General features: G+C 40.8%; 1 protein-coding gene across 1 annotated transcript in view; it reads left to right on the forward strand.

Moving 5' to 3' along the window:
* Nucleotides 1-21,611, forward strand: part of alg13 (ALG13 UDP-N-acetylglucosaminyltransferase subunit) — an 85,523-nt gene that overhangs the window by 26,737 nt on the left and 37,175 nt on the right. Inside the window, exons 9-13 of the mRNA XM_048544847.2 lie at nt 3,589-3,661; nt 6,540-6,621; nt 14,816-14,975; nt 16,708-16,786; nt 19,334-19,442. Coding sequence (XP_048400804.1) covers nt 3,589-3,661; nt 6,540-6,621; nt 14,816-14,975; nt 16,708-16,786; nt 19,334-19,442 — 503 coding nt within the window. The remainder of the gene's footprint in view (nt 1-3,588; nt 3,662-6,539; nt 6,622-14,815; nt 14,976-16,707; nt 16,787-19,333; nt 19,443-21,611) is intronic.

Raw genomic sequence — 21,611 nt, forward strand, 5'->3', positions numbered from 1 at the left:
TCTTTACCACAATGGCAGTCATGTGTGCCATCTATAAGATGCAGTGCAACAACTTTCCAAGGCTGTTTCAACAGCTTCCAAATGTGCCAACTCTACCACCTAGAAGTATGAGGGAAGCAGATACAATGGGAACACTACCATTTGTGTGCCCATCCGAGTGAACTGGCAGCTCTAGCTGGAATTATATTATCATTCCTTCACTAATGGGAGAAGTCATGGAACCCACTAACAATGCTGGTGTACTTGCACCACATGGACTGCATTGGCCGAGGACAGTCACTGCTGCCTTGAGAGCAATTACTGATGGGCATTAATGCTCAATAGGCATCACAGACAATAAATGTCAGCTCAGCCATTGCTCACACCCTGAGAATTTGGAAATAAATTTTTGACGTGAATCGTGCAAACCTACAGCGCAATGTCCACCCCATCAAAAGCTATCCTTTCTATTCCAATTTGCTGACTCTTCATCTGTAACCCAAGTTAAGTCTCTGCAGATAAGAGTACTTTTGAAAGTTGTTGATACCTGCCTCAGTTGTGTACAACATTTCTTGAAGAGATGATGTACCTTACGGGAGAGATCACCAGACCATGGTAGAATAATATAGACTTGACTGTCTCATTTTTTTTCTGTACAAAAAAACTAACCTTTTTCTAGGCATAGAGTTTCAGATCTCTGTTCTGTTAAGGCAGGAAAAGTTTTGAGGTAATGCTACACTGGAATGTTTGGATGAATTGTAGCCGATTCGGAGAAGAGTTTGCCTATAACTGGAAATGTTGAATGTTGCCTTCCTCTAAAGAATGATCAAGTGCTACTGGTTGGAACTAAGTCAAGTTTAAAAGTAGCTTCCTTACCAGGTGTTTAAGTTTGTTTTTTGTTTTAGCCTTTGAAGTTAGTTGCTGGCAATTTAGTATTACCTTTTGAGAAATGTTTCAACTTGAAAGTCCTTTTTGTTAGATATAGTAATGTTAAATATTTTACTTTTTTAAATCTATATCTCTTTCTGTTCTTTCCTGCTATCAACTGACAGTAATCATTTGGCCCAACTCTTCTGTGCTGGTTTGTTCTCAGCTTTCCTGTCATCTTTTCTAGTCTCATCAGCTTTCTCTTCTTTGCTGACACTTACTTAGATCTCACTTCAATACTTCCATATCTTTTATGTCAACTGTGATCAGTTGTAGCATTCAAAATTCATTTAAAAATAGAGTAAAGCAGATTTCTTCAAATCCTAATGGATGTGTTGGTGACACTGTGTACTTGGGGCCATCAGTTTCAGGCTGCACCGCAAGGTTTTTTTAAAAAAAAAAATTCCTCCACATTCACCCTATCAAACTCCGTCATTTATCCTAAAGATTTCTATTAAGGCCGTAAGAGACAGGAGCAGAAATTAGGCCATTCAACCCATTGAGTCGTGCCACCGCTCAAACATGGTTGGTAAATTCTTCAACCCCCTCCTCCTGCTTTCTCCCCGTAACTCTTGATAATCAAGAACCTATCTAACTCAGTCTTAAATGCACTCAATGGCCTGGCCTCTGCAGCCTTCTGTGGTGGTGAATTCCATAGATTCATCGCTCTGGCTGAAGAAGTTTCTCCTTCTCTCCGTTCTAAAAGGCCTTCCCTTTTACTCTAAGGCTGTGCCCTCTGGTCCTAGACTCTCCTACCAATGGAAACATCGTCACAACATCCAGACTACCCAGGCCATTCAGTATTTTAAGTTCAATTAGATTTCCCCCTCCTCCTTCTAAACTCCAATGAGTATAGCCCCAGAGACCTCAAACGTCCCTCATATTAAGCTTTCTGTACCTGGGACCATTCTCATGAACCTTCTCTGAACCCCTTCCAGGGCTTGTACATCCTTCCTGAGATATGGGGCCCAAAACTGTACACACCACTCCAAATGTGGCCTGACCAGAGCCTTATAATGTATCAATAGTACTTCCCTGCTTTTAAATTCAAGTCCTCTTAAAATAAATGCCAACATTGAATTTGCCTCCTGACTACTGACTCAACCTGCAAGTTTACCTTGAGAGAATCCTGGACTAGAACTCCCAATTCTGTTTGCATTTCAGACTTCTGAATTTTCTCCCCCTTTAGAAGCTGGCCCATATCTTATTCTTCTTACCAAAGTGCATGACCTCATGCTTTCCTATATTGTATTCCATCTGCCACTTCTTTGCCCACTCTCCTAACCTGTCCAAATACTTCAGCCTCCCCATCTCCTCAATACTACCTGTCCCTCTACCTATCTTTATATCATCTGCAAACTTAACCAGAATGCCCACAGTTCCTTCATCTAGATAATTAATGTAGAAAGTGAAAAGTTGTGGGCCCAGCACTGACTCCTGCAGCACACCACTTGTCACCGGCTGTCACCCTGAGAAAGACCCTTTTATCCCCAATCTCTGCTTGCTGCCACACAGCCAATCTTCTATCCACGCTCGCACCTTGTCTGTAACACCATGGGCTCTTATCTTACTCAGCAGCCTTCTGTGTGGCACCTTGTCAAATGCCTTCTTGAAGTCCAGGTAGATAACATCCATTGGCTCTCCTTGGTCTACCCTGCTCATTACTTCTTCAAAGAATTCTAGCAGATTTTTCAGGCATGGCCTCTTGATGAAATCATGCTGACTTTGCCCTACTTTACCATACACTTCCAGATATTCAGAAATTTCATCCTTTGCAATGGGCTTCCAAATCGTAGGCACGACTGAGGTTAGGCTAATTGGCCTGTAACTTTCCCTTGTTTGCTTTACTCACTTTTTAAACAAAGTATCACATTAGCAATTTTCCAGTCCTCTGGGACCCACCCTGACTCGAGCAATTCCTGAAAGATGACTAATGTGTCCACTATCTCTCCAGCTGTCTCCTTTAGTACTCTGGGGTGTGGTCTATCTGGTCCAGGTGGCTTACCCACCTTCAGGCCAATCAGTTTTACTGGAGAGCCCACAGCTTCTATCCTTTCCTTCTGTGTTCAGCTTCTCCACTGCAGTTCTGTCATGATTACAATAAAATGTTTGAATGTCTGACAAATAATGTTTATGGGGCAAGGAATACTAATAATGTGCAGGATTTTAATGCAGATTGTACATCCCTAATCTCTCTCCTCTACTACCACCACCACCACGACCAAACACCCACCTATTTCTCCCCAAAACTCCCCAAGTTGCTCAGGACTGCATCATGACATGCTGATGTTCTGAAGGGTTACCTTGAAGCTGTCTTCAGCATGACTGCCTCATCCTCTTGAGGAACATCAACCAAGCAGGTGGATTGGTCATGCTGAGCTTTAATTCCATTTGAAGGGATAGCATAAGTTTGGAGTCTGGGGGCTGTATTGGGCGCACAGCCTCCCAATGTCCAGAAAATCCTGTTTCAGCAAGGGCTTAGTCCCAAGTCTCAAAGTGGATGAAGAAACTCAGTAGCTCTGTTAGCATCTGTGGAGGGAGAGTGGACATGAAATGTTAAAATCTGAAAGAGGGCTGCTTATGGAGGTGCAATCTGCAGCAAATTGCTTTCTAACCGAAATAATAGAAACCAAACTAATTGCTTGTAAAACATTACCGATTCACTTTTTTCCAAATGTCAAGTTGTGACTTTCTAATTTACCGGTATCCTGGAAAATCACCCACCCAAGCTACAAATAATGGATTTGAGAAGACGGTAAGGAAAAACCTCATCTTGTATTATGTCAACAGTTGGGTGTGTGTTCTCTAACTTACCAAGTAGCTAGCACAAATCAAAGAATTGGTCAATTTATGAACAAACAAGTGCACCTGGGAAACTCAGTCAAATTACTAAGAAAGGTGGAAGATTGCCTTTCCTACCTGATCCTTTATTGTTTGGTGACTTTGAATCTTGTCCTTTTTCTGGAAGTTGACTTGAGTAGAATCCCGACTCTGAAAACTGGCTACTCGGCCCAACAAGCCCACACCAGCCCTCCGACAGGCATCCCACCCAGACTGATCCCTCGACTGTGTCCCTGTAACCGTACATTTCCCATGGCTAACACACCTAACCTATAAATCTGTGATCACTGGGTAATTTAGCATGGTCAATCCACCTAACTTGCCCAGCTTTGGACTGTAGGAGGAAACTGGAGCACTGGGTGGGAACCCATGTAGACACAGGAAGAATGCAAACTCCACACAGACCATTGCCTGAGTCAGAATTGGACCTGGGTCCCTGGCACTGAAGCAGCACTGCTAACCACAGCCATTTTGCTGCCCATTAGTATTTATCATCTTTAGTTTATTGTCTGAAAATTATTTATACATGCTAATTTATTCTGAATGCAATATTTAATTTGCTTGGTCTTAATTTGCTCTTCTGAATTACAAATGACCAATCAGGAACTGGTTTACTTTTGCCTCTCTCACTGTCTATTTATCTAATTTCTAAGTAAAAGCAAATACACAATTTTCTTAAAGTTGAATTTTTGTAAAAATATATCAAAACAGTGGTAACACTACTTGTGTTTGAACACTACTTTGCATTTATTTTGGAGACGTCATGACAAATTATTTATGTAGCTTTCTCGTACATCAGGGAGGCCAGTTCCCAAACGTTGACTGTACGGCAAGTGCTGGCAATTCAGCTGGTCAATGCAGTATAACAGACTGCTGCAAATTTCTTTTATTAATTGAAAAATGCAATATCTGCCCTATTTTCCCAATGAAAAAGCAGTGTATGGGACGTTGTGTGTGAATGGTCTTATCATTCTCACTTTTTGTATTAAGAGATGGGTTTAAAATTTCAAAATCCAAAGAGGTTGTTTCCAATTCACAGATAAATTTAATTGAGATTTATCCCAAAACAACGAATTTCCCACATCTCCCTATCTAATTAGCAAAAGTGCAATATTGTTTGACTTGCATCCATTTCTTTTTAATGAAGACATCAGATTTCACACTGTCCTTTTAGCATTCATTTATTAATACTTTCATGTTTTAACATAAAATCAAGTATCAAATCTCAAACCGCAGAATCACTACAGTGCCTCAGGAGACTATTTGGCCCATTTTGAGTTTGCACCAATTCTCCAAAGAGCATTTCACCCCACCCTCAGGGTTTTTACCACATCACTGGACACTACAAGACAATTTTTAGCATGGCCAATCCACCTAACCTGCACATCTTTGGATTGTGGGAGGAAATCATGCAAACTCCACACACACCCCTCCCCCCTCACTATGCTGTTCTAAATATTTGTAAATATAATAAAAACAACTCTTAATTTCCTGATTTATTAGTTGTACTCGTCCTAATTCTTGTATAAATGCTGAGGACAAGACTATAAACAGTCTTATCAACAGGCTAATAATGGTTTTTAAATGCTAAATGTAAATTTAGATCAAAAATGGGTATCAGATATTGACTTGCACAATAATCAAGACAGCCAGATTCTAATGAAATGGAATTTTGAACCTAAAACGTATTGTTTGCTTGTGATCCCCTTAAATTTGGTGAATTGTGCACTTTTTTGTCTCAAGTTGTAATTATACCATTATAGAATATTTTGGAGATTAATGGACAAATAGTAATTATGAAGCATTGCTCAGCCAAAATTGGGCACAGTTTTGCTTCAAGTAGTCTCAACATTAGTGATCCTCATTGTGTTGCTTTGGGTTATCTGTTCTCCTCAGTCTCTTGCTATCTAAGAGTGCTGGGCAGCCTGGGAAAGAAAGCAGATATAGCACTGATTTATTGAGCCATGGCTACAGAACAATTGGTGTTCCATGAGAGTGTGAATGACAGTGTGCTCTAAGACCCTCCTGTTGAGTAAAGTCAAGCAGGAAGGTGCAATATTAAGCACAGTGACAGTGATCTAGTGAGAGGATAAGCTGGAGATGGTCTAGAACAGAATGAGTCAAGTGAAGACAAATGTATGTGCAGCAGTAGTGGGCAGGGAGAATGAAACTGTAACTTCCCACAATTAAAGGCAGAAGATTTTATTACAAATGAGCACACCCTGTTTTATTTTCAAGTGGTATCTTGCACATTTGTGCTGATCTTAATTTGCCTGTTGTCAGCTTGTGACAAGATATGCCTTTTTAAGAGGGATTTGTTCTGCCCTGCTCCTCTTGAAGAGGACTGATGTAAACCAGGTGCCGGGCTGTCTGCTGCATGGGATTGGAACACAGCATGACCAATCAAATACCATCTGAAAAGCAGCACCTTACACTAGCTTTAAATAAAAGCTAGGAGCCAAGCTGTCTGTTTTGAGAGGATTTGGTCTGGTCCATAATGGGTATGTATCACTGTTCTTAAAAAATTTGAGTGGAAGGGATAGTATATCTCAGAATGGAGGAGAGGAGGGAATAGGAATTGCCAAATAGACATTAAAATGTATAAAAACAAAAAATTGGGAATATTGTGCAGACCAGCCAGCATTTTTGGAAAGAAACACAAATAATGTTTGATTTCCAACATCTGCAGTATTTTCCTTTGAGTTTACAGTTTCTGATTTTGGTTTGTTTGTTAATCTTGCAATGTTTGGATAAAATCCAAAGTAAAGATATGAAATATTTTTCTTTTTAAGATCTTACTTTGCTGTTCCAACAATGGTCATTATGATAGTGTGTTTACAAAACAGTTTCAAGGGCATGCAGCTGTTTGTCAAGGTAAGTTTGTCTTTTGTCTAAATGCGATCTGTTGTCGTTGGTTGACCCTTAAAACAGTTTTATTTAAAATGATTTACTGTCAATCTAATTTGAGATGCTTGTTTACTATCTGTTGAAGAAGCCTGGAACCAGCATAGAGCCTTTTGTGGCAAAGTGGTAGTGTTGCTACCTTTTCAGTTAGAAGGCCTGGATTGAGACTCCACCTGCGGTGTCATAATGTGTCTGAGCAGGATGATTAAAATAGCTACACATCGTAACCTGTCACGTTTTAAAAATAATCTCGACCTTGTACAAATCCGATGGCTGTTGGTTCTGGTTTCTAATGCATTTACATTTTGTTTTAGACTTTGCATGCAATTCCCCAGTGATCACATGTTAGAAGGGAAGAGTGGCTGAGTACTGCATAGTGTTTTTTTGGCAAATTTCCTTCAATCAGCAAGAAAGTTCCTTTTTTCTCCCCCCTCAAATTTTAGAATTGGTATTTCTAATGGGGTAAAACGACAGTATTCTCAACTTTTCCTTTTTCTGTAGGTGTTTCTTAAATGAAGTTTGTCGTATAATGATAAGTCTTCATGTTTAGGAAAAATACTTAAATATTCTCCTGCAAGTAAATTTATACAATACTTCCAAATTTTGAGAGTTCTTGAACACGCTTTCACACTTCCAAGTGTTCAGCCTTCAGTGAACTTCCCAGTGACCATATGCTTTTGTTGTCAAATGAAAATTTGTTTTAACGGATGAGGGGTTTAAAAAAGATCTAACATGTAAATGCTGCAGTTAGCACTAAACTCATCAAAGTTTGAAAGTTCAGGCTGATTAGCCTAATATATACTGCTTAAGTTTCAGAATCCATTACAGAAGTATGTAGAACAATAAGACAGAAGTGGGCTGTTCAGTCCCTTGACCCTTTACCATCATTCAATGAGATCATGGCTAATTTCTGGCCTAATTCACTACACGTGCCTTTGACCCATATCTTTAATAGCTTTGTTTAATGAAAATCATCTAATTTTTTAAAAATTAAATGATCCAGCATATGCCCTTTTTGTTTTTGGAAGCATGTTCCAAGTACAAGGGTCTTGGGAGTGTCTTATGCATGAAAACCAGCTCGCATATGAGTGCAGCAAGTAATCAGGAGGGCTAATGGAACATTGACCCCTGTTGAAATAAGGCCCAAAGTATAAGAATCAGGAAATCCTCAACTGTAGAAGGTGTTGGTGAGACCACATCTGGAGTACTGAGCACACTTTGGTCCGCTTATTCAAGGAAAGATGGCACATTGGGGAAAGCTCAAAGAACGTTCACAAGGATGATCACTGGTATGGGTTGTCTTAGGAGCAAGGGTTAAGCAGTGACTCTCCATCAGAATCTGGAAGAATGATGGGTGATCTCATTGCGACATATGGGATTCTCGAGGGGCCTGACAATGTAAATGCTGAGAGGATGCTTCCCTCATGGGAAAATCAAGGCCCAAGAGTGTGTTGTCTCAGAATAAAGCAGTGCCATTTTAGGACTGAGATGAGGAATTTCTTGAGGCTGAGTCATTGGATCTCATGCCAGCAGGCTATACAAGGACTCTACCCCTATATGTTTAAAGTTGAGCTAGATTCTTGATCAGTAGGGGAATCAAAGGTTCTGGGGAAAGGGCAGGAAAGTGAATATAATATCTTGGTTCAGTCAAGATTCATTGAATGGCATATCAGGCTCAAAAGGGCGAAGTGGCTTACTCTTGTTTTTTCTTACGGCCTTTAGAGTTCCTAGGATGAATGATTCAAGGTAGATCCTTATATTTTAGGAGTAAACAAAGTACAGGGAATTTTCAATACAAGAATTTGGGAATTTCAGGACTATGGGGCATATTTTTGATGTGAAAGCAGAGATTTCTAGACATGAGGGGGATTTTTTCAGTCCGTACGTTGAATGAACTTTGAGAGGAAGTGGTAGATGTGGGAACAGTTTGTTTAAAAGACACTTGCAAGTACGTGAATTAAAAAATGTTTGGGATTATGGCCAGCCTGACTGGTTGTACCAAAGGGTCTATTTCCTTGTTGTATAACTCTAACCCTAAATGAAGGGGTGAAATAACTGGGTTTGAAAAACTGAGGTAATTACAGTTTGGACCATGCTTGCAAAGCAACAGGTGGTTCTCCATGTTTGTGATGGAGCCAGTAAATCTGGTACTGCTTCATTTATCCCGCATAGAAATAGAATCAATGATGCTTTGAAGGTAAAGTTCATTAGTTTGGTTTCTTTAACTTGGGATATCCCAAGTGTTCTGTGTCACTAGAGTAGATTGCTGAGTTTGCTCTTACTGTAATATTTCAGGTTTTATATTGTATCTCCATGTTCATCCTTCCAAATTTCTACAAGTTTTTACTCCCATTGAACTTGTATGCTGCACACAATATGTTTTACTCTACATTAGAGAAACCAAATGCAGACTGGGCAACCGCTTTGCAGAACATGTCCAGTCTGTGCGCAAGGATGATCCCAACTTTCCTGTAGCCAGTTGCTTTGTCTTTCTCACATGCTCACTTGTCTGTCCTTGGTATGTTGCAATGTTCATAGAATTCCTACAGTGTGGAAACAGGCTCTTTGGCCCAAATCCATACCGACTCATCCCCCTATAATACACCTAATCAATACATCCCTGAACGCTACAGGCAATTTAGCACAGCTAGTCCACCTAGCCTGCATATTTTTGGACTGTGGGAGGAAACTGGAGCACCCAGAGGAAACCCATGGGGAGATTGTACAAACTCGACCCAAGGATGGATTGAACCCAGGTCCCTGGTGCTGAGGTAGCAGTGCTAACCACTGTCACCATAGTGCTCCAGCGAATCACAATGTATTCTGGAGGAGCAACATTTCATCTTCAAACTTGCCAGTTTACACCTTCCTGCGTTCTGTATTCAGTTCAACACCCTCAAATTTTGAACCCATTCCTTCCCTTTTAGCCTCGCTCTCGCCCCTTGTGGGTCTGTCTGTTCTTTTCAGTCTGGCTGTTAGGCACACCATTGTTCAGCCTTGCATTCAGTCACTTAATCTAAGCTATCAACATGCTTTCTCCCCAGCACCTGACTCAACAGTTGCATAAATGCTGCCCCTCCTATACATTGCTTCAGCTGTGACATGTTATCTAGGTGTTTGCTCTCTTTCTGTCAGTAGGTGCTGCCTGATCTGTGATCTCCAGTGTTTTTTGTTTTCAGTTCACTTATTACTTTTGGTGTCCAACTTGTCTTGTGCCTCATTTGATCTGTTATTTTCCTAGCTTTGCAGTGCTTTTAGGTTTGTTTCATCTATTGACCATTGAATTTTTGTATGGTTTAAATCAAGGATAGAGTCGGAGTCTTACAGCACAGAAACCGGCCCTTCAGTCCAACTCATCCATGCCAACCAGACGTCTCAATTTGATCCAGCCCTGTTTGCCAGCAGTTAGCCAACATCCCTCTAAACCATGTGCATGTACCTGCCCAGATGTCTTTTAAATGTTATAATTGTACCTGCTGCTTCCTCTGGCAGCTTGTTCCATATGCACACGATCCCCCTGGTAAAAGTTTCCCTTGGCTCCTCTTAAATCATTCCTCTCTCACCTTAAACCTATGCCCTCTTGTTTTGGACTCCCCACTCAGGGAAGACAGTCTTGGCTATTCATCCTTTCCATGCCAGTCGTGATTTTATAATCCACTAAACGTCACCCCTCTGTCTCTGAAGGTCCAGGGAAAATAGCCCCAGTCTATTCAGCCTTTCCCTATGGCTGAAACCTTTAAGTCCCAGCAACATCCTTGTAAATCATCTCTGCATCCTTTCAAGTTTAACAACACCCTTCCTGTAGAAAGGTGACCAGATTGTATACCTCATTCTGTACCACTGTAACATGACATCCCAACTCAATGTTCTGACCGATTGAAAGCAGCCATGTCAAATTTCTTCAAACGGTCTACCTGTGACTCCATTTTGAAGGAACTATGTACCTACACCCTAACGTCTGTTTGTTTGGTAACACTCCACAGGCCCCTGGCGTTAAGCGTGTAAGTTCTGCCCTAGTTTGTCTTTCCAAAATGCAACACCTCACTTATTTACATTAAACTCAATCTGCCTCTTGGCCCATCTGATCGAGGTCCCATTGTACTGAGGTAATCTTTTACACTGTTCGTTATGCCACTTATTTTACTGTCATCAGATTTACTAATTGTACTTCCTCATTTCACATCTAAATTGTTTTATTTAAATGATGAAAAACACTGGAGCCAGCACCAATCCTTGTGGCACACTGCTGGCCACAGGCCTCTAGTCTGAAAAATAACTCCCCTCCTCCCCCCTCCATCTCATATCTTCAAGCTAAGTTATATCCAATTGGCTAGTTCCCCCTGGATGCCACGTAATCTAATCTTGCTAACATTTTTTACCATGTGGAACTTTGCTGAAATCAGTGTACAACATCCACTGCCCTGCCTTCAATCTTTGTCACTACTTCAAAACAAACTGTCATGTTAGTGAAACATGATTTACCCCCCACAGAGCCATGTTGACTATCCCTAATCATTCTTGACTTCTCCAAATACATGTAAATAGTGTCCCTCTGAATCACCTCCAATTTACGCACCACTGACTTCAGGCTCACTGGTCTGTAGTTCCCTTGCTTTTCCTTATCACCTTTTTTAAAATAATGACATCAACTGACTTCAATCTTCTGGCACCTCACCAGTGGCTGTTGTTGATACAGATGTCTCAGCATGGGACCCAGCGATCACTTCCTGCAGAGTTCTGAGAAACACTGATCAGGTCCTGACAATTTATCTACCTTTACGCAATCCTTTGTCTTTTAAGACCTCCTCCACAGAACTCCTTAAATTGTCTAATATGGATGTATTTCCTGAAAAACATACTGTTAACCGTCAAGAAAATGATGCCTTCCTCAATTTTCTATTGATATAAAGTACCATCCATTATATTATGTCTTGGAATAATCACACCAAGGCAGCTCAGGTCCGATTCATCAGTAATGTTTCAACCTTTACAGTTATCAAAAGTGACTTTGACACTTTGTGAAACCAGTGTTATTCATTCTCAAGAATTCATGTTGTCTTTAAAACAGATCTTAAGTATCCCTAAAACAGTATAAATGACTGATCTTTATTTTACCTAAGTGTCAGTTTTGTAATCAGCATAGAAAGAATAAGCTCTAATAGCTTCACTTATCAAATCTGCATTGGCATACATGTTCAGAAAATAAAATGCCAGTGGATCACCTAGTGCTGCCAGACAGATTTTGAAATTGGACATTCTTAATGTGCACAGATGATTAACAAGGCAGCAGCATTTGTTTAGCATATAGATGGCTCTCTGTACATGCACGTAAGGTTAACATAGGAAGGATGGGCACTGGGATAAAGAGAAGAAAATGACAGATAAAATGGCACGAGTAAAATAGTTTAGAACATAGAACATAGAACAGTACAGCACAGAACAGGCCCTTCAGCCCACAATGTTGTGCCGACCATTGATCCTCATGTATGCACCCTCAAATTTCTGTGACCATATGCATGTCCAGCAGTCTCTTAAATGACCCCAATGACCTTGCTTCCACAACTGCTGCTGGCAACGCATTCCATGCTCTCTCAACTCTCTGCGTAAAGAACCTGCCTCTGACATCCCCTCTATACTTTCCACCAACCAGCTTAAAACTATGACCCCTCGTGCTAGCCATTTCAGCCCTGGGAAATAGTCTCTGGCTATCAACTCTATCTATGCCTCTCATTATCTTGTATACCTCAATTAGGTCCCCTCTCCTCCTCCTTTTTTCCAATGAAAAGAGACCGAGCTCAGTCAACCTCTCTTCATAAGATAAGCCCTCCAGTCCAGGCAGCATCCTGGCAAACCTCCTCTGAACCCTCTCCAAAGCATCCACATCTTTCCTATAATAGGGCGCCCAGAACTGGATGCAGTATTCCAAGTGCGGTCTAACCAAAGTTTTATAGAGCTGCAACAAGATCTCACGACTCTTAAACTCAATCCCCCTGTTAATGAAAGCCAAAACACCATATGCTTTCTTAACAACCCTGTCCACTTGGGTGGCCATTTTAAGGGATCTATGTATCTGCACACCAAGATCCCTCTGTTCCTCCACGCTGCCAAGAATCCTATCCTTAATCCTGTACTCAGCTTTCAAATTCGACCTTCCAAAATGCATCACCTCGCATTTATCCAGGTTGAACTCCATCTGCCACCTCTCAGCCCATCTCTGCATCCTGTCAATGTCCCGCTGCAGCCTACAACAGCCCTCTACACTGTCAACGACACCTCCGACCTTTGTGTCGTCTGCAAACTTGCTGACCCATCCTTCAATTCCCTCGTCCAAGTCATTAATAAAAATTACAAACAGTAGAGGCCCAAGGACAGAGCCCTGTGGAACTCCACTCACCACTGACTTCCAGGCAGAATATTTTCCTTCTACTACCACTCGCTGTCTTCTGTTGGCCAGCCAATTCTGTATCCAAGCAGCTAAGTTCCCCTGTATCCCATTCCTCCTGACCTTCTGAATGAGCCTACCATGGGGAGCCTTATCAAATGCCTTACTGAAGTCCATATACACCACATCCACAGCTCGACCCTCATCAACTTTTCTAGTCACATCCTCAAAAAACTCTAAGGTTTGTAAGGCATGACCTACCCCTCACAAAATAGATCTATTGAAGATGTGAGGCAAATTTGGGTTAGGAATATGCATGGAAAATGGTAAATGAAAAAATAAGCTTGGTGATGTGGCACAAGATGTCATGGACAGTTTTGACAATAAATAATATTTGGTTCCAACAAGATGACCAGGAATGTAGAATTCATGGTTGCATGGTGTTCTGGAAACACTAGGTGAGGAAATGAAGTAACAGATTTGATCACAAACTATCAAAGCACTGGAGAAAGATTTTTCAAACAACTGTTACACTGGCTGCATACAATAAGGCCACCAAATAATTTAAAGGCAGGAAATTTGGAGGCATAATGTACAGATGCAAGTAGAGCTCAGTAAAAATAATAGGAAACTTAATCGCTCAGTCTTTAAGATGATTAACAGGTGCTTTTGTTTTATTTTGTGGGGAGTTGGGAGTAGAAGTAGTGAGAAATATTCCCAGATTTAGATCCAACACTGCTACTTTCCTCATTCAGTTGGAAATGTGTTGATTTTAGGAATGAGGTGAGGAGCTAGTGAAACGCGTAAGAAAAGCCAGATTCATCACTAGCGATCTCTGCTACAAATATTCCTGCAGCCTGAAAAGCATGCATTAACTAGGACTGACTTATTGCTGTCACTGAACTAATTCTGTAATCATAGATAAGTGTGGAGCTGGAGGAACGGAGCAGGAAAGCTGATGTTTCGGGTTGGGGCCTTCAGAAATAGGGAGGGGGGGAAAGGCACTTGTGAAATAAATTGAGGGGGGTGGGGCTGGGGCAGGGGCAGGTAGATGGAATGGTGATAGGTGAGTGCAGATGGGCAGTGGTGGGGATTGGTCAGTGAGGTGGGAGAAGTGGATAGTTGGGAGAGAAGACAGACAGGTCAAGGAGGCAGGGATGGGAGGGAGGGTGGGTCATGGGATGAGGCTTCGGTGTGGGGAGATTTTGAAGTGAATAAAGTCCACGTTGAGATCATTGGGTTGTAGGCTCCCAAGGTGGAATATGTGCTGCTGCTCCAATTTCCAGGAGGTATCGTTGTGACACTGGAGGATGGACAACTCGTCCAGGGAGTGGGAGGGTTATTAAAGTGGTTTGTGATGGGAACGTGTTGTTGTTTGTTGTGAACTGAGCACAAGGGCTTGATAAAGCAGCTTCTGAGCCTCTGTAAATCTGTATCCATGCTGTTTTTGTCCCTTTATTATTCTATGGGCTATAACTTTGCTCTCAAATCTGTGTGGAACTGTATTGAGTGCCTTTTTAGAAGTATGTATATATCACGTTAACAGCATTGCTTGCCTCATCCCTTTGTTAACTCCTGTAGATTTCTAAGTTAGTTTAGCACTATTCTTTCTCTCAATCCATGCTGGCTCTTTCCTTGATTTGGCCTACATTTATTCATATGGCTGTTCACTTTGTTCCAGATTATTGTTTGACTGTGTTCTTACCACTGAAGTTAAGCTGAGTGGCCTGTAGTACTTGAAATTCTTCAAATGTAATAAATGTGTATCATATTATATTCCAGCAATTGTGTATGAAGTGCTGTACAGAGATGTCTTTGGAGTGGCTGAAGAAGAACTACGAGCTGCAGTCGAATTGTTCCGCAGTCATGGCAAGAAAACCAGAAAGAGCAGTAACTCTAAAGGAAATGGTGATATTGAATATCTTCCTGAAAAAGTTGTGCAGTATGTAAATTTGGAGTGCATTTTGATTTTAGAAAGATTGTTAATAGATATTAGGGTGAGAAAAGTTGTTAGTGTCTAGTTTTGTGGCTCACGGTCAGAGGATGAAATCTTAGAGCTGGAGGTTTTGGTCACTAAAGATTTTCCCAGAAAAATCCAACTATGACATCTGATTAATAGGTGTTACTTTCCTTTTTGAGCATAGGTGTTGCAACATTGGTTAGCTTTGTTTTGAGGTCTAATTCCTCACTTTTATGCAAGCAAGGCATCTGCGACACTGGGTAAACTAATTGTTTAAGTAAATATATAAATCAATTTGGATGTCTCTGTAATGATACAAATTTTGTATACTTATCAAAGGCAGTTTAATCTCTTGGCTACCCTAGAAATAAGGTTTCAGGCTGATTTAGTTTGAATGTGCAAATAAAATGCAGCATAATGTAGTTAGGTTGCCCATTTTTAAGAAAAACAGAATAATAAAGAGCAGTGTTTAACTGGTGATTGGGGATTTTGATGTACAGAAGACCTGAGTGTCAATGTACAATGGTCACTGAAAGCAAGCAATCAACTGCAAAAAGCAGTTAAGGTAAAATGCTAAGTTGGCTTTTATTGCAGAATGGCTTGAGTATGGGAACAAGGAAATCTAATTGCAGTTATTTAGGTCCTTGCAGACTGCACCTGTAGTGCTTTTATAGAGTAGGCTGTGGTGTTTTGATTGTCTTTATCCCAGGAAGGATTCACTTGTTACAGAGGGAATGCATTGAAGGTCATCCAAACTGAATTCTGAGATGGTAGGTTTCCTGTATGAAAAGACATTGCAGGGTTGACTAGTTTTGAAATCACTGATCTTAAAATAAAAGAAAGAACAGTACAGCACAAGGATTGGCCTTTTGGTCCTCCAACCCCGCATCAACACTTCTGCCCTTTGATACTAAAACTGCTTTTGCTTACAAGATCCATATTCCTCTCTTTCCTTCCTATTCATGTATTCAATAATGTGGAAATAATGATCTCATTTGAAACACAAAATTCTAACACAGCTGGACAAACTAGATACAGGGATTGGTTCCTCTAACCACAGATCCAGAATAAGAGTTCAGTCTCTGGACGCATTATAGACATTTTTGAACTGAAGGAATTTCTTCACTCAAAAGGTGGTGAACCTGTTTAATCCTGTATGTTTTAGCCCCTAGAAACCTATTTCTTAAGGCAGTAAGTGATACAGTGCAAGTTGGAGCACATCTTTGAGAAAGAGGATCAGCCACCATCATGTTAAGTTATGGTGCCATCTCAATAAGCTTAACTTGAGGGGTGGTCATTGTTTCAAGTATTGACAATTAACTTCTGACAGTTAAAACCCACAACCCTGGCAGTGTCCCAAAAGTTCTAGCTTAAAAGCTCAGCATACAGAAGTTGTCTGCATCCAGCAAGATCATCCGTTAAACTGGGTAGGATACTGTATTCTTGCAGGATACTAAGCTACCAGTTGACCTAAGTGTATCTGATTAAATATTATTACTCATAAATATTATTGTAATTTTTCATCAGATTTGGTTCATAAGATATTGCTCATCAGCCTCTCCTTCGATTTGGGCAAATAGGTTGTGGACCCTATTCTTAAATCAGTCAGGACATATTTGTGTTCAACAAAGATTTCTACATTGCTGTCAGTTCTGAGGTGACATGATTTTGTTTAACACTTCAATCAAAAACTTCTTTCATTTGTATGTTTTAGGAAGAGTGACACAGGAAATAGTGACCAGGAAGGCTCACCAGAGGAGAAAATGGCAAAACAAAGTGCAGAAGAAATAAAGGTATCGAGGGTTCATAACTTTATAATGAAAGGAGTTTGGGCTAGTTAATAAACTTAAAATTTAGAAATGTATGAATTTCATATAAACAAATAGACCTCCTGTACAAATATGTTTTCATTGAACTTGGCTTGTTGTGGTCATCTGTGCAGTCTCTTTCCTGATGGACAGAATCTACAGTGATTCTGGTAGGAGGCAGTTTGAGGATTCCTTGTGGTGACCTGCTGTTTGGTAGGCAACAAAAGTACCTTTCTATTACCACCAAATCTGCTTTGTCTCCCTTGATGGTTGCTGTTCTGTTGTGTCTCATGTCTGGCAAGCTTGTTGCCTTCTGAATAATGATGAACCAAGAGGATTTCTCTGCCAGATTTAAGTATTTTGTTTGGAATTCACTGCACTGGTGGCCTTATTGATTCCCAGATGTCAGATTGTGCTTTTTTTCAACCACATCAGGCTGGGGTTGTGCTGAAGGGGTGGCAGGCAGCATGATGTGGAATATGGCTGTGGCACTTGCATCGATACCTTAACAGTGAATGCTGACTGTCGTTCTCCTATCTGGTCGATGGGTGCTTATGGCTGTATATGTTCTTGGCTGCCCTGAAGAATCCAGACACAATAGCTGCCTAGGTTGTTGTATTTCCTGCTTATCATTTATTCTTTGGTGTATTTTGTTGGACCTTGGCTGCATTTTCTGTGGCTTTCATTGTCCTAGAGCTGTACAGCACAGATCTGAAACATGAACTGTTTCTTTCCTCAGAAGCTGCCAGACGTGCTGAGTTTTTACAGCAGCATTGTTTTTTGTTCCTGATTCACAGCATCCGCGGGTCTTTTGGTTTTAATTTTGGTCAACCATGTCCATGCCGACCAGATATTCTAAATTACTCAAGTCCCATTTGCCAGCATTTAGCCCATATCCCTCAACTCTTCCTACTCTCATCCATGCAGATACCTTTTAAATTTTGTAATTGTATCAGCCTCCACCACTTTCTCTGGAAGTTCCTACTTACTGTTTTTTCCTTTGAGCATCAGTAGTGTTTTCTGTTCAGGAGCATCTTGCATTTGCAATTTAGTCTTTTTTTTCTTGGTCGCTTCATTCTCAAGTCCATCCTTTGAACTATGTCTTTTCTTTCCTAACTAGTCAAAATGGTGACAGTAGAAACCCTTTTTAATCAATTTTGTTGTTTTTCTCACTAAAACACAATGTCATTCATTTTCAATCTCCTCCCTCAGATTAACCCACACACCATTCATCTGTTTCTAATGAGAGCATTCCTGTGGTCCAATAGGACAGTGATCTTATCTGTAATTTTTTCTTGTCCAATGCTACAGAAAATTCTTGTTTTCACTTGTTTTAAAGCACTTTAATGTTCTCTTCCACTAAAGTTTCAGAATTGAAACAAGCAGTTGCTGCTGTTTTCTGTATGGCCAGCACACTTTGTAAAAAGTGTCTTGCAACATATTAGTGAAAAATAAATTGTTTGGTTTTGGAGAAAGTGAAATACTGGCTTCAATCTAGATGGCCACAGTTTAGCTATATGTGAATGCTGTGAGTTTGCTTTAAACATTTAAATGTCTTGATAATGCTGCTGTGTCCAGCCAGAAATCTGCCTGATATTCTGATGTATGCTTTGATTTATCTCCTGTTGCGTTCTTGAGTAATCGTTGCACATTTAGTGCTGAGAGTTTGAATGTGTTCTCATCTCTTTGCTTCTGAAGTTAGGCTTGGTTGGAAAAGACTGTCTGTCTCTTTTGGAGATTTAAGGTGGAACAGATTAAATGTTTTAGTTTGAAATAGCTGAGTCATTTTGTTTGGAAAGCATAATAAGACAAATTGTTTGAAGATATTGGTATCCACCTTTTTTGATTTTTCAGAAATTTTCTTGATTGATTGATTAATTTACCTTAAGACAATTTTGTTCATGCTTCCAGGCAGCTTGCAAGGGTCTTTGTTAAAGTACCTAAAAAGGCTACCTTTCAGAACTTAAGTGAACAAGAATAATTGTTTTATGACCACCAATGTTATAATTTGAGGAAAGATCCAATTTCATTTTTGGCATGGTGGCTCAGTGGTTAGCACTGCAGCCTCACAGCACCAGGGATCCGGGTTCGATTCCAGCCTCGGACAACTGTCTGTGTGGAGCTTGCACGTTCTTCCAGTGTCTGCGTGGGTTTCCTCCTGGTGCTCTGGTTTCCACCCACAGTCCAAAGATGTGCAGGTTAGGTGGATCAGCCATGCTAAATTGCCCCTAGTGTTGAGGGGGTGTATGGGGGATTGGTCTGGGTGGCATGCTTCAAGGAGTGGCGTGGACTTGTTGGGCTGAAGGGCCCGTTTCCACGCTGTAGGTAAGCTAAACTTCTTGATGAAATTTGTTTCACAAGCCTTCTCCACCACACATCGTATTGAAAATTTTGAAACCCTTTGTTAGGGCCAAGAGTTATGATTGCGCATTGAGCTTATGTTCCTCTATTAATACTTCCAAAATTATAAGTGATGTGGTGATATTTGTTGGAAGACTTGGTTCCAAAATTGAATTAACTTTTGTATTTCAGAATGTTGATGGGCCATCAAAGATGCCATTTCCCTTTAAGGTATTGAAGGCATTGGATTCAGAAATTTATCGCAATGTGGAGTTTGATGTCTGGCTCGATAGTAGAAAAGGTACAAGCAATAAATAGTTATGTCTCAAATTTTGGGACAGCTGTGGGGCAAGTAGAGAATTTTCTGTCCATAATATCCCAATCTTATTAGTGAGTTTTGAGAAGATTTGTAGCTCAGGTTGAGGTTCTGGATGTGAGTTGGAAGGTTAGTTTTCAGACGTTTCGTCACCATTCTAGGTAACATCAGTGAGCCTCCGGTGAAGCGCTGGTGTTATGTCCCACTTTCTATTTTCTGTTTAGGTTTCCTTGGGTTGGTGATGTCATTTACTGTTCTTTCTCAGAGGATGGTAGATCAGCTCCAAATCAATGTGCTTGTTGATGGAGTTCTGGTTGGAATGCCATGCTTCTCGGAATTCTCGTGTCTCTGTTTGGCTTGTCCTAGGATGTGTTGTCCCAATCCAAAGTGGTGTCCTTCCTCATCTGTATGTAAGGATACTAGTGATAGTGGGTCATGTTGTTTTGTGGCTAGTTGATGTTCATGTATCCTGGTGGCTAGCTTTCTGCCAGTTTGTCCAAGTAGTGTTTGTCACAGTTCTTGCAAGGTATTTTGTAGATGACGTTCGTTTTGCTTGTTGTCTGTATAGGGTCTTTTAAGTTCATTAGCTGCTGTTTTAATGTGTTTGTGGGCTACCCTGATGCCAAGTGGTCTGAGTAGTCTGGCAATCGTTTCAGAAATGTCTTTGTAGGGGAGAGTGGTTATGGTTTTTGGGCCCGTTTTGCCTGTTTCTTTTGGTTTGTTGCTGAGAAAATCGGCAGACTGTGTTCATTGGGTACCCGTTCTTTTTGAAAACGCTGTATAGGTGATTTTCTTCTGCTCTTTGTAGTTCCTCTGTGCTGTAGTGTGTAGTGGCTCGTTGGAATAATGTTTTAATGCAGCTTCATTTGTGGGTGTTGGGATGGTTGCTCCTGTAGTTCAGTATTTGGTCCGTATGTGTTGTTTTCCTGTAGACGCTGGTTTGAAGTTCCCCATTGACTGTTCGCTCTACTGTGACATCTAGGAATGGCAGTTTGTTGTTGTTTTCCTCCTCTTTTGTGAATGTTATGCCAGTTCAGGGTATTATTAATGGGCTTGAAGGTTTCCTCTAATTTGTTTTGTTTAGTGATGACAAAGGTGTCATCCACATAGCGGACCCAAAGTTTGGGTTGGATGATTTGGCAGAGCTGTTTGTTTGAGTCTCTGCATTACTGCCTCTGCTAAGAACCCTGATATCGGAGATCCCATGGGTGTACCGTTGGTTTGTCTGTAGGTTTTGTTGTTGAAAGTGAAGTGGGTGGTAAGGCACCGGTCCGCTAGCTTGATGTTGTCCTTGCTGATGAGGCTGGTGGTGTCTGATGTATGTGTCTTCGGTTCTTCTAATAGTGTAGTCAGTGTTTCTTTGGCCAGGTTGATGTTGATGGATGTGAACAGGGCTGTTACATCAAAGGAGACCATTATTTCATCCTCTTCGATCTTGGTATCTTTGGTATTCAGGAATTCTTGGGTGGAGCGAATGGAGTGGTGGGAGTCTTCTACTAGGTGTTTTAGTCTTTGGTGTAGTTCTTTGGCTAATCTATAGGTTGGTGTTCCAGGTAGCGAGACTATGGGCCTGAGGGGGGACTCCTAGTTTGTGAATATTTGGTAGACCGTAGAAGCAAGGTGTGTTGGATCCATCTGGTTTCATTTTTTTGGAAGTGTCTCTTTTAATTCTCCAGATTTTTGAGGTTTTTTGAGTAAGGCTGTGATTTGGTTCTCTGGTTGTGGGGTCGGGTCTATCGCCACCTGTTAAGTGTCAGTATCCGCGAGCAGTGTGTTCGCTTTCTCAATGTAGTCTGTTCGGTTTAAAATGACTGTCAAGCGTCCTTTGCAGGTAGGATAACCATGCTTTTATCTTGAGTCCTTTTAGGGCTTTCCTTTCTTGTGTTTTCTTCCTTTTTCCTGCTTAATGTTGGTGCGACTGTCTGGTTTGCTGGGTTTCTTCTGTGAGTTTGTTGTCTTTCAGTGTTGTTTCTAACGCTGCTAAGAAATCTTGTCCGCATCCTGGAAGTTGTAATTTAATCCTCTTACTGAGACGGCTTTTTCAGTGTCTGTAATGGTTGGTCAGATGCTTTTTTAATCCATGCTTGTGTTGTTATTTTGTGAGTTTGTCTAGTTTTTTCCTGCAGGTCTAGTTTTTTTGTTTTCTGTTTGCTA

The sequence above is a fragment of the Stegostoma tigrinum genome, chromosome 15 (assembly GCF_030684315.1).
Source record: "Stegostoma tigrinum isolate sSteTig4 chromosome 15, sSteTig4.hap1, whole genome shotgun sequence".
NCBI classification, from domain to species: Eukaryota; Metazoa; Chordata; class Chondrichthyes; order Orectolobiformes; family Stegostomatidae; genus Stegostoma; species Stegostoma tigrinum.